A 13,534-nucleotide genomic window follows, 5' to 3' on the forward strand; every position below is an offset into this window, starting at 1 on the left:
CTTTTTTTCTGGAAAGCTAACAACCAGCCTAGTTAACTCGGTATGGTGTTTCACTTTGCACAGCACTTTGAAACAGGCATCTCTTCCTTTTCTGGAAATAAAGGAACGCTTTAATATCCAAAACCTATTATTAGACAATTCCCATTTTCCTGTAAAGATTGGATTGGACCTTTGCTTAGGCATGATCTTCCAGTCCTCCAGTCCTCCATTCTGCAATGGAGAAGAACGGTTTGCTCTTTTCAAGAAGTCTTGCTGCTCTTCTGTGTAAAACACGCGGTTTACCGTGTCTCAGGCCCAAGTGTCTTAAGGAAATCCTATTTCAAGTATGACCATTGCAGCACATCAGCATTGTTACCCACAGCTGTGTCCCAGTTCTTAACATTTTACCTCAGAGGTTAGTGTTCATATAAAGACAGCGGAGAGTTGCTGACACCACTCTTTCTAAAGCCTGGTATGTTTATCTGGATAAGGGGGAGGATTTCCTCCAGAGGCACAAAGTGTCTTGTTTTCCTTAAACGATGGACTGAACCGTTAAAACTATTCGTTGGGCATTCTCCTGAAAGCTTCCTTACACACCGAGTTCTGACGAGCTGTTCTATTCCATTAATTGTCTTGAATATTTTTAACTTGAAGTGTACTTTTCCATCTACTACTATACTTCACAGCACCCAAGTGCCCAGTGCTCCTGGATGGGGTCTGTGTGCTCCAGTCGGGGGCTTGCATGTGTATCCAACAAACTGTCAATATCGCGTCTTTGAGCAACTAGTTGGGTACAGTTTAGGGATAAGATTAGTGCAGGGTTATTGTTAATGACACATTTTCAAAATATTTACCTGCAACATCAATGGTCTCTTAAGAGTACCAGAAGGTCAGAAAACATCAGGACCTCTGAACGTTTAGACTGTATTCTGAAAGTTTTGTAAAGGCTTTATATGCTCAACACCTACTTTTAATTGGCCCTCTTTGGTAGTAAGAACCTAACCTCGGACTTCATCTGCATTACGAAAGTATGTGTATGTATTCTGTATGATTATCAAATGTAAAAAAAAAGGTTTTCTTACTGGAGCAAACCGAACTTGAAAAAAAATGTTTTAACATAAGTGAGGATTGAGTAGTTTCATGTGAGGTTGTGAGTAAACATAAACTCGCAAATATATAGAGGCAAAAAAATAGTATGTTGAAAAGGGGAGCGAGATCACCTGAACACATTTGTAGCGTAGGAGTTACGTTGGAAGGCGGAAGTCGTGTAAAAATTTGCGTTCCTTGTCTGGTTCAGCGTGGAACTGAACTTCTCGGGTAAACGTTGCTCGGGGAACAGAAATGTGTGTCGGACCGCTTATCTTGTACGATTGCATGCACAAATTGCGTGCATCCGTTTATATGTAGCGAGTCTGTGGTGCATCTGATAAATAGACTGGCAAGAGGAGAAACTCGTTTTGTTTGTCAGCGATACTGTTTTGAGAAAATGAATCGAAGAGAAGATTACGATTCCTACGACATCGAAGAGCCTAGCGACGAGGAGGGCGCAGAGAGCAGGTAACTGTACGTTTAGAATACACACATTATTTGGCCTTACTGCCTCAGAGCGACTAGTTTTAATAATTGTAGTGGTACGTTTTCATAGCTGTACATGTTAATGGTTAGTACCAGGTCAGTTTTCCACTAATTCCGTTTGAAAAAAGAGGCTTGCAATATTGTTTCGTACATCGAAAGTTTAGTCTATGCAGTGAAAAGGGTTTCTAGTGAAGTTCTTCCTGATTCATCCAGAAATCGCAGTGTTCCTTTTTAGTTAATCGAGCTTCAGTTGTCTACAGGGAAGTTAGTTGTCCGAGAATAATTATATTACCTTGAAACATAGCGGCTTCTGTTGACACTGTTCATTTAAAGTAGCTGGCCTGCAAGATACTCCTCGTTAAAAACGATTATTTTCAGAGAAGCAAAAGTTACCGCCTTGTTATTCCGGACCCTTAACTTGTCAGAACCTAAATGCAAAGCAAGTCTTGGCCTACCCAGTACTGGATGGGAGACGTCTAAGGACAAGTTTTGGTGTTGGTGGAGTTCTTCCTTCATGCAAACATTTTGTAACCGCGTTATCCAATACAGTATCGCAGGGGAGTGGGAACCCAGCAGGCAAGGCAGAATACACCCTTGACGGGCCACAAGTCAACTGCACAGACACAAACGCACTGTAGGTGGCGCTCTTCTCTCTGCTAATGCTCTTTGCAGGGAAACCAGCAAAGTTGGACAGGTGCTATTACAGTACTGGAGGTCAAGGTTTTGTGCACTTCATTGGTATACCTTCTGTTCACACATATTAAGATGTTCCACTGTATTTCTAGAATTGTTAAATAACAGTACGTCTGTGAAGGCTGTGTACGTTTTCCGTGGCGCACAACTGTCATTGTTGACTTTTTTCCGTGCCTGCTGTGCCGTGTGGTTCTCCGCAGCTCCGAGGACGAGATAGACGTGCTCCTTCACGGCACGCCAGACCAGAAGCGCAAGCTGCTCCGAGAGTACCTGACGGGGGAAAGCGCGTCTTCCAGCGAGGATGAGTTTGAGAAGGAGATGGAAGCGGAGCTCAGCTCCACCATGAAGTCCATGGAAGGCACTTGGGTCGCTCCGGCAGCACCAGCAGCAGCAGGTGTTTCAGACGCTTTCATTGCCTGCCTGCACAAACCCCTGTAAACAGCGTGGAAGTTCTCCGCTGCTTTGATGAGCAAAGGCAGCCCTACCCTTTGTTGTGGAGGTCTGGAGATCCTTTATCGTAGAAAGTGCAAAGAATAATATTCTGAATGTAAAAAAGACTGAAACCTTTTCTGTCGTAAGTGATCGCAGTTATCAGGAAAATGACATTTGACTGAACTGACTTGATATAGGCTAATTAAGTACTAAGGGTGTTCAACAGGGGCGTCTGTCAGCTGTACAGGTCTGAGGCTAAGTGCTATTGACTGCTGTTGGAGGCAGTACAGGTTGCACATCTGCAACTTAAATGTAGGGACTAGGGAATCCACTGCATACCTGTCACAAAGGCATTGTTTCCTGAATTTCCTGTTACTTATGAAATCCAATAGTTAAAAGGAGACATCCAACATGTTTAAGAGCTGGAAACAAACAGCTCAAATTCATCCAGGTGGGGCTGCACATTGGTGGTGGTGGAGGGGAGTCCCCATTACATGTAAAGCGCTTTGAGTGGAGTGTCCAGAAAAGCGCTATATAAGTGTAAGCAATAGAATAAATTAATCCTGTTATTAAGCCAATTAAAGATTCAGTTGTGTCACTGAGAGCTTGACTGGAGTAAAAGTTAGCAGGTCTGGACTAGGGTTGGGAACCGCCAGCCTGTCAGGAGGGCCAGTGAAGTGGAAGTGATCAGTGTGGCGCTGTGCAGTCAGGCTGCCATTAATCACCACAAGTGGAATTCTGTAGCAACAGAGACTCCTGGCCAGACTGGCGCACTTAGACCCTCAGAAGGCTCCACAGCCTAAATGTTGTTTCGTTTCTTTCTCTTTTATTTAAGCCATTTGTTTGAAGTAACGGTAATTCAAAGTTTGTTCTTCTGAAATTTCATCAAAGTTATGCATAGCAGGATATCACTGTCTTTGCTTGTAACCTGTAGTGTTGTTCATGAAGCCAGTTTTTATATTTGAAGCAACTCATTCAATTAACAGCATTTTCTCCATCTTTTCCAGAATTAGTTTCCACTGTTGTAAAGTGATTTTTCTCCCGTATCTATTCATCTCAATGCTTTTGTCATTGATCTTAGTGCTATTAATCTCTGTTTCATCTGTTCGTCGTGGAGGTTTTATTTTACATCATTTTTAGCTTTCTGTTTAAAATAAGATGAATCCAAAGTTTGTTCTACTGAAATATTCTCAAATTAATGCATATTGGGGTAAAGTGCTACATTTAAAGACGATGTAGATGTGAATTCAGTCATTTGTTCAGATGGACCAGTACATACTGTCCTTCACAATTAGACTGTGTAGTTCTGTACTGAAGCCATGCATGACCATGTGGAAGCTAATGGGGGTTGTTTTCTGTTAGCAGATGAACCATCTGGCAGTGGACAGCCGAGTGCAGACAGCAGGGTGGACTGTGGGGGCAGCAAGCAGCCAGAATACTATGACGACATTTACTTTGACTCGGACTCGGGAGATGAGGATACATCGGAAAAGTGTGGGTACTGCATGACCTGATTCTGTTTCCAGGGACTGCATTTACTACACTCTGTATTTACATTTGAGCAGTTAACAGACAGAGGAGCTGTATTTCTGACAGGGGTTTGAACCGAAGTGCACAAGGTTATCATTTTAGAAAAATAAATTGCTACCTGTAACAGATCGACTTTGGGTTTATCGTAAAGATACGATTTTTAAGGGCACTATTTTTCAGAACTGGTTTGCCTTATCATCCACGTGCATGTACATCATAGCTGTAATGACATCATCTGAATGAGGAAGATAGGAGTGGTGAACAATGTCGAGTCTAGTTTTTGTAGTCTTAGTCAGTGATGCTTTTTATTGTCGTCTTCAGGACGATTGAAACTTGTTTTACCAGTAATTCTTCATTCTGGTTGCATGATGCCTTTCTTCTTCCTCACTACTATCTGTTACCGCCTGCCCTCTCTTTTCACATAGTTCTTTAGTACCTTTATTAGTATTTTTATACAACAATTGTGTATATTCTGTTTTTAATTGTACTTTTTTGGTGAATTTGTTTTGGTTCATTTTTCTTCTTGCTGTTCTCGAATTACATTCAGAAAATTGATTTGTTTGGATGGACACTATAGTTCAGTGATTACACTTTGTAAATGGATATTCAGTGCGTATTAGTGCGTATTATGGATAGATTGAGCTACCATCTGCATGTAGCCCTGGGGTTAGAGGTGTGGGTGAGTGGTCAGGATTGGGGTTTCGTTACTTACATGCAATCAGCCTACAATAGAGGTTATCATCCCGTTAGTATTGCTTTATCAATATGTTCCATTTATAAAATGCTTAGAAATGATCTGACGTGTGAATTAACCTTAATGGAGGAACCTTTAATTTCTGAAGAAAATTCAGCCCTTGTTTTTTTGTGCTACCGCTCCGATCGGTGTTCGAGTGAATCGCTGCTCTCGTCTTCCAGGTAATGCGGTAGGCAGGAAGAAAAAGAAGCGGCACAGAATTCCCACGAACGATGAGCTGTTGTACGATCCCGATGAGGATGACCGGGATCAGGCCTGGATGGATGCTAAACGGAGGGGGTGAGTGGATCTCTGCAGCCTCCGGCTCCCCCGCTCTGCTAGGCTCATGGGAAAGCAGCTTGGAAAGGTGGGGTGGGGAGGAGGCATATTCCTAGGGCTCTTATTATCTTAAGGGTCCCAAGGCGTACTTCCTTCCTTCAGTTTCCCAGGGGGGAAAGTTGCTCTGCAGACAGATGCAAGACATAACACAATCCACAATATGTTTAACACAAAACGAGCCCTTAAACAAATAAAAGACATACAAGCGTGAGGAAAAAAAATAGCCACTTAAGTGATCTTCACAATTTTGAAACATAAAGAAATTGGGTCATCAGTGTGTGAGATGAATAAAGTGTGCATAATGGAGAAAAAGATAAATTAAAATGTATAGTCGGTGAAACAGCTGTAGGTCACCCTCCACAGCATTGTCATGTGAGTCGCTCTGTAAACATATCCTGGTGCTAAGATGCACTGATTCATGTTGAGTGGACATGATTGCAGTGAACATATCTTGCGAAATAAAATACAATTGCGTGTGTTATTTCAGGATATAATTGGCAAGAGTTATGTTCAAGGTCTCTGCTGTATCTCCCTACCTGGCACTTAGGTACCAAGCCCAGAGGCAACAGAAAAGTCATTCCTCCGGGAAGGCAGCGAAGCCGCAGCCTCTTCCGAGCAGCGATGCGGTCCTGAACTGCCCGGCGTGTATGACTACACTGTGCATCGACTGCCAGAGGTGAGGCCGGCAGTATTGGTGGACGTGTGTGAGTATTACACATGTCCTGGAGCTGATATTCCCCTCTTCCTTTACACCCCCCCCAGGCACGAGAAGTACAGAACGCAGTACAGGGCCATGTTTGTGATGAACTGCGCCGTGAACAAGGAGGAGGTTTTGAAGTATCAGGTTCCCTCGGCTCGCAGGAGGAGGAACAGGGGGAAGAAGCAGCAGCCCAGCGAGGACACAGCCGCCGCCGCCGCCGCCCCCTCGGAGGTCTTCCACCCGGTGAAGTGCACCGAGTGCTCCACAGAGGTGGCGGTGTTTGACAAGGACGAGGTCTACCACTTCTTCAACATCCTCGCCAGCCACTGTTAAAAACACAAACTCGTTTCTTTTATACCGTCTGAAAAAGATGGGATCGTTTGATTTTAATTTCCCCCTTGTGAGGCCTAAAAGATCTCAAAATTTGACCGTTGTATCAAACCTGGTTGGTATTTTTGTACATTTGATATAAATGGTAGTTGGGGCTATAGCTCTTGTGGACGTTAGAAACCAGGGTTGAGACGCAGCCTGCGGGGGATGTATTTCTGTCTCTGACCATGACTGATACCTACTGTCGTACTGCTTTGAAAGAAACCTCAGTTTTTGTTTTGTAACATTTTGGTCTGTTTGTGAAAATGCATCTGTTTTGCTGTAAATTGTATGAGCTTCTACCACCCAGGAAATGTTAGAGGGTATCAGTGTCATAACTTGAAAAGGTTTGAATGTTGAATCTTTTTAGGCTTGTTTTAAAGCGTTCATTTGACCTTGTTCTATCATGATACTGATATATTTTGATACAATAGATACAGGCTTGGGGCTCTCGTATATGTATCTAATTACATTAAAAACAGCTGTGAGAAAAATGAGACGATTTTATCAGCAAAAACTAATTGATGTTGCAGGTTAAGAAAAATTCAACCTCCTTATTTAAAGCTCTGACGCAGGAAATTGAGATGTCTGAATTTACTATTTTAAACAGTCATTTAGGAACTGTAAGCTGCTGAAAAGCCTGGAAAATATAAATATCTAAAGCCTTTCAAAATAGAGCCACTCAAAGACGAAGTGCCCTTTGGTGAATCCAATTCGATTCATTCAATAATCCTGTTCATGTAATCTGCATAGACTCGTGTTTAGAGAAGCGAGTAAATATTGATGGTGTGATTCCTCAAACTCAGCTGAAGGGGGGCCACCATTGGTGAATAATACAATATTACACCTACTAATGCACATCTCATACTAATAAATATTAATAACTTTACAGTAAGTAATACTATAGTATTGCTTTTTGTAAAGCTTTTCTCGCAGGCGCGTGTATTCTTCTTCATCAAGAAGGCAGAATCTGGCACGGTTTCGTACGCGCTTGTCCACGAAACTATCGCTCAAACAAACGCCTTTTTGAGCAGAGCTCTGCTCGCCCTTGGATCCACCCGTTAGGGAGCGGAGAGGGTCGGACCGCCTCGCCTTCACCTGCAGCGGGGGCGGCGGCCGGCCGGCTCAGGCGCTCACGGGAAGGGGCGGGGACTGGGGGGGATGTGCGTCAGGGGGCGGGGAAGACCTGCCCGAATCAGGAAGTGGAGGGAGAGAGGCTCCGGGCGGGCGGGGGACATACGGAGCCGGACATATACACAAACGCACGCAGCGATCGCGGGATCATGGCGCTGGGAGACGCTTGGAAGCGCATGTCCTGGCTGTACTACCAGTACCTGCTCGTCACCGCCCTGTACATGCTGGAGCCCTGGGAGAGGACGGTGTTCAGTATCCTTTAAGGAAGGACGTGGCGTTGTACGGTGTGAAGTTGTGGAAGCGGGCGATGCGAGGTGCCGGTGTCCGTCCGTCCGTCCGTCCTCTTCCCTTCGGAAAGTCGGGAGGCCGAGACTGAGCTCGCAGTTTGTACCGTTATCCGGTGAGGGGAGAGGGGCGCGCAGCTCTGGGTGTGGTCGGGTCGTATTCCGTTTGTGTTGACCGTTATGTTTTTCCCAGTTAAATCTGACATTTGTCAAGAGTGTTTTCACGGGTATTCGTTTAAAGCATGCGCCGCAACGCGAGCTGGCGGGGAGAGTTTTTTTTTTAAAGAGGAAAGCGCAACAGATGGTTGTCGAGGGGGGATCTCCCTTAGACCGCCCTGTTCTCCTTGGGCCGACATTGCTGTTATTAAATCGCTCACGTCTCGGCGACACGGGCGAGAGCGAACTTGGACCTCCGCTTACTGGTTAACCTCACCTGGCGGAGGGCCGTGACCTGCAGCCCGAGGCACGGAGCTGCGCCTGCCTGCTGGTTTAAACGGGGAAGGGACTAAAAGCGGCAGGACTCGGGTACAGAGAGGTGAAATGGTGCAAATCTAGAATTAGTCCCACATCCTAATTCCGGGGTGTACATTTTAAGTGTATCCCGTCCCTGAGCCTCATTGGGTGGATGGTATCACGTTACATACCAAGCGCATTTTAGGGCCATTATCAGACTGTAGTTCATTTGTTTTTGTGTACCCACTGTGTTGGCGCTGTTTTCTGTCCAATAATGTAAATATCCTGGGCATTGTAGAAACTCACCTTTCTTAATTCTGCTACGCACTAGTTAAAACACTTCTTCTGAAATGCTTTTGCGCGTCCTCATGAGATCAGTTCCAGAAAAAAAGGAAAACGTTGACATTGACAGATAAAGATACACTTCCAAATTACCAATATTCATTAAGAAAGTGAAGAAAGTAACAGATTTCTGTTGTACAATTTGCTCTGCTAACTGTATTTTAATAGTTTAAAGGAAATACATCTGTAATAGTATCTGTGTTCTCCAGTAAATACCACATTACAGAACTAATCTGTGAAAGCCAAGTTAGAAGAAGAATCTGTGTATTAATGTTGGGCTGTGGCAAAGAAAGAATGACTTTATCAATGGTATATACTCCATTAAAATTCAGTGTGCATAACCTGGAACTCCTTCACTGTAAAGTGGAGATACAGTATTTTGACCTCATATATCTGTAATTAATACATCTTGTTTTTCCTTCATGTGAATGTAAATATTCATTTCATTTCTGATTTGTGAGAGTTCCTTGGCGCTCCTTGTTGTTCCGAGCACACCGGACAGTCAGTCATCCATCAGGTTTACTTCCGTGTGAAGTGCTGATCCTGGCTGTGCCAGGTGTTCCCACACTGGAAAACCTCATTCAGAATTTGCTGAATTAGGTTCTGGGAACCAGCGTTCGAAAGCACTGCAGTAGAAGTGCAGTCAGGCAGTGAGAACCCCTGTGTATGTCCTTGCAGCAACCGAGTTGAGAACCGCTGACATCATTTGCAAACTTTATACTCGTGCTGTGCCTTCTGTGGTGGGATTAGTGGGGGTTTGTTCTGTCTGCTGCTCCAACAGAACCCTTATTTTTCCGCTGTGATTAGTTTTACTCCTGGCAGGCTAAGTCTTCAGTCTGAAGATTAGTCTTCCAGTTCATTGCACTGATGGGGATGGTTGCAGGCTGCTCCTGCTGCTGATGTGCGGTTTTTGTCACTGTTTTTATTGTGGTTGTACCAAGGTTTAGTAACTAACCGACTAGTTAAATTGTCACCTGCAGTTTGTTCGTTTTGTGCTGGAAGGTACGAGGTGGACTTGTGACGTGGGTGACAGGCGAAGAGGCCTTATTCTCCGCAATTTGCTTCCAGTTTCTGTGTCAGTGCGCTTAAAGCAAGGTCATTTATTTTGCTTGATTTTCAGATGCAAATATTGTTCAAGCACTTTTCAATATGCATTATCACAAGAAATTCTAAATGTGCTTTGAACACAAAGGCAAATTTACAGAAATGGCTTTTTTAAGACAATAGAGGTCTTAAGCACAGGTTTGGTTTAAAAATGGGTGTTATGCCAGACATAGGTTTATTGCTTAAGTAGTGTGATGTTTTTCTGGTACCGTAGGTGTTGGTATCTGTTCTGTTACGTAAGTCACCCTTAAGACATTTTGTCACGCACATCTGCTACATCCAAATTTGGCTATTTTTTTGTCTTGGAATGTTTTGCACATTTGAACAAGTCTCCCTAAGAAATAGTTATGTGTTTAACACAAGGCTCTTTTGATATCTTTATGGAGTTACTTGTTGCATTTGAAATTTAAATGCATGTCATTGCTTTTTGAAGAATCAAGGTGGCTTGGTGTGTTCCTGTGGATAACATATTGCACTCCATCCTACATTTAAACCCTTCAGCATGACTGGTCTCGTGGGTTTTAAGGCGGACAAACGTTAGGACATTTGTGATTGTTACATCTGACTGCTTCTTCTTTTCCTTCCCCTTCTGTCGAAAGCAAGATGCCGGGAGTTGTGGTAAAGCGGTGGCTGTCGCGCCTGTCATTTCCAGCTCTGCCTGCCACGTCTGCAGGCACTCCAGGCCCAGGTGATCTGCGTGGTGCGTCATGTTTCAGCATGTTTCCCTTGGCAGGGAGGGGAGGGAGGAGAAGGCTTAACTCCTTAAAGGCCTCTGATACTGCAGTCCCAAAGAAAAGATAAGAGAACAAGTGTGATCTGTCTTACTGCAAGTTGCGACCCCACACTGGACTGTGTGGCTCTTGAGCATCTATTTCATTGAAATTAACTTAATTGACGTAGATAGTTCTACTTGAAGCAGGGGATGGGAGTTGACTTTTATAAAATGCCCTTTGTTAAAACTTTCTGTTGTGTGCTCAGACACAAATATCTTAATCTGTAAGGCACTTTCTTTTCATTCAGACTTCACTGTTGAACTATTCTGTGATATCTGATTTCTATACACGACCTGCCTTTTGAAAGGATTGTTTTCCATTGTGTTAAGACCAGTTTAATCCATTGGGTGACGTATTTTACAATGTTTGCAGAAGGCTTTGTGCAGACTCTTTAGAATTGGAAATTTAGCCTGTTTTGCGCATGAGAGGCTGACCTAGATTTTGCTGATTTAATGCAACCATCTTCAAAACTAGACAACATGTGAGTTGTCTAAGCCTCTGAGATCAACAGATGGGCGTTCAAATGTTTAGGAAGGCAACCCAGGTCATGTAAATACAAGTACTATACAGTACATCACCTACAACACAGAGCACTGCCGATGGGGCTAGGTGGAAGATATAAGAGCCCCGATCAATAAAGACTGAGCCACAGGAAAACCAAGATACATGGTGTGCAACAGCAGGGACATAGTGGTATTGCTGCCTAATAGCTCTTGGGTTGCAGGTTTGATTATGGCTGGGTTGTGCCTTATATGTGGAATTTGCATGCTAACCCCATGATCTTGTGGTTTTTCTCCTATTAATAAGTAGTCGTCTGTTAATAAGTGTTGTTGTGTGGGCTCATCCTACAACATTTGTTTACAGTCCCGGGGGGTGGGGGGGGGGATAGGCTCCTGACGGCCACACACCCTGCCACAGAACGGACAGATGAATGCCTTAAAGGACATGAAGGCACCACCCATGTTTCCTGGTGGCTGCCTCTGCAAAAAACTTATTTTGGACATGGAAGATCTCGGAGAGAGTTCCAACACTACATGTGTTCAACCTAGAAGTTGAATGTTGTAAAACAACACTCAGATGGACATTGCACGACGCAAGAAATGGAGGGTAAACTGGGCATGGTACCCAAATCTAAAAAGAGTTAAAGGGGGTTTTGTCCAAAAGCCTGTTCAAGACCTCCAGCCATGGTGAGAAGCCTACGGAGCATGAGGCTACAAGGCAAACCAACATCATGTTATAAAAGTGGTTTCCTTCGGTGTATTGCTGTGGCGATTACATTAATGAAAAGATTATGCTGAGTTTCTTAGACCTGGCAAGTATACTGTAAAATCCTAAAGTAAGAAATGTTGAAAACCTTCGGCATGGCTTTTGCACCAGGCACAATATTGTGCTAATATTGTGACTACTTTTGGTTTAAAAGGGTGGAGAAGTCGAGGCCAAAATGGAAAGGTGGAAAATGGGTTGGGGTTCACGTAAGGAACTGCACCTGTCTCGCGTTTTCAATTTCCCTTGATTCCTTAACGGGGGTGTTCAGACTCTCTCCTGATCTCTGTGGCTGGAATGGCTGTCTACACTGGCTATGTCTTCATGCCTCAGCACATCATGGCTATTCTGCACTACTTCGAAGTAATACAGTGATGGAGGAGCCTTCAGCCGAGTCTGTGGATAGGAGGAGGTGGAAGAGGAGGCCTGCATTCTTGCTGGACAGCTTATCCTGTGACTGTTCATCCCATTGTTATTGACTAAACAGTTGTGCTGTTGGCAGAGAATGTGGAATTCCAGCAGAAGGGAAGAGAGGAGCTGAAGCGTCTATTTATTGAAGAATCATTCCATTTATTTCATGCAAGTTGTCATTATGTAGCAACTTGATGGCTGTTTTTTTGTCCTTGTGACCTGTACGCACTGATGTCAGTGTTCATAATTTTTTTTTTTAACAAGGGATCATGGTGACAGTTGTGGTTTTTCCGACTGTTAAAGTTTTTCTTGTTAAAAGTTTTGTAGTAATTATACCTAACTTGTAAGAGAATGAGAAAGTTTTAATTGCTTTAAACTTGCTTTTGTAACAGTTGTTGATCAGATTTGTTGTTTTTGGGGACCGCCGTAGAGAATTTTGTACTTTGAAAACCAAGATCTTCAATATAGACTTAAAGAACATTTTTGTTCTTGATGTAATCTGTATTTGTAAGATGCATAAATATTGTATCTCAGGTGTTATTTTTGTGGAACTAACCTTTCTGATAATACAATGTTAAATCTGTTTTCTACGTTTCCTCTTTTGGGTGTGGAGGTTCAGCAGTCTTTGCACAGTGCTTTGATCTTATAACAGACTAATGAGTGCATTGCCAGTAACAGAGGTTAATTTCATACTGAAAAGAAAAACAGCTGCACTTCGCCTGTGGAGCTGAAACCACCTCTTTTTTTGTGAAAAGTTACAAGTGAGAGACCATCCACCTTGTTTGGATGCTACTAGCTGATGGATCCAAGGATCTTATTCAGTTGTTTCTTGGCTGGGCAGCTTGTTCCAGCCCCTGCAACTCCTTTGTTGTAATAAAGCGCCTCCTGTTTTCAGTTGCTTCTTGTTTCCAACTGTGTCCTCAGGTTTGTGGGTTGCTGTTGATTCTGAAGGAGTCCAGTGGTTTGGTTTTATCATTGCCTTTGAGAATTTAGAGTGCTCTCAAATGGTTCCCTTGTAGATTTCTCTTTCACACTAAAAAGATGAAGTTCTTTTAGCCTGTCCGTGTACGATTGTAGTTGCCAGTGATTGTTAGCGGACCTCTATTTTCACACTGATGGTTCGTGTATTAAGGCACTCATTCACAAGTTCATTTTAAGGTTTCCATCAACTTCTTACTTCTGTCTCAACAGCTACCAATAATGATGAATTCATCATGAACAGACCCATGTGGAACTCCCAGAATGAGCTTTTATTAGTCTCTTGGAGGTTCAGCTGGTTACATTTCAGGCAGCACACCTGGAGCAGGGCACCTCTGAAACTCAGAAACTGGTACAGGGTTGACACCAATTACAAATCCCATTTGAGCTTTTGAGAGCTGAAAAAAAAAAGTTATTCCCTAGCTTGAATTGGCCTGCGTTT

The 13,534-nt window shown here is 43.4% G+C and overlaps 2 protein-coding genes across 4 annotated transcripts; both read left to right on the plus strand.

Moving 5' to 3' along the window:
• The first annotated feature begins 1,318 nt into the window (after positions 1 to 1,318).
• Positions 1,319 to 6,844, plus strand: eapp (e2f-associated phosphoprotein). 3 transcript variants are annotated; one of them, XM_088647614.1, is made up of 6 exons: positions 1,319 to 1,536; positions 2,448 to 2,633; positions 4,040 to 4,173; positions 5,125 to 5,242; positions 5,829 to 5,957; positions 6,044 to 6,844. In XM_088647614.1, exons 1-6 carry the CDS (start codon positions 1,466 to 1,468, stop codon positions 6,312 to 6,314), a joined length of 909 nt encoding a protein of 302 aa, XP_088503740.1. In that variant the 5' UTR covers positions 1,319 to 1,465; the 3' UTR covers positions 6,315 to 6,844. The 3 variants fall into 3 exon arrangements, with proteins under 3 accessions (XP_088503740.1, XP_088503738.1, XP_088503739.1); XM_088647612.1 differs by having other exon boundaries at positions 1,320 to 1,536; positions 2,448 to 2,641; positions 4,042 to 4,173; XM_088647613.1 differs by having other exon boundaries at positions 1,320 to 1,536; positions 2,448 to 2,641; positions 4,045 to 4,173.
• Positions 6,845 to 7,550: 706 nt separating this feature from the next.
• Positions 7,551 to 13,008, plus strand: sptssa (serine palmitoyltransferase, small subunit A). The gene is made up of 2 exons (XM_088647615.1): positions 7,551 to 7,736; positions 11,975 to 13,008. The coding sequence occupies exons 1-2, from the start codon at positions 7,634 to 7,636 to the stop codon at positions 12,076 to 12,078; spliced, it is 207 nt and encodes a 68-aa protein (XP_088503741.1). The 5' UTR covers positions 7,551 to 7,633; the 3' UTR covers positions 12,079 to 13,008.
• The last annotated feature ends 526 nt before the right edge of the window (positions 13,009 to 13,534 follow it).

Source organism: Lepisosteus platostomus, chromosome 10 (assembly GCF_059453375.1).
Source record: "Lepisosteus platostomus isolate fLepPlt1 chromosome 10, fLepPlt1.hap1, whole genome shotgun sequence".
Taxonomy (NCBI): domain Eukaryota; kingdom Metazoa; phylum Chordata; class Actinopteri; order Semionotiformes; family Lepisosteidae; genus Lepisosteus; species Lepisosteus platostomus.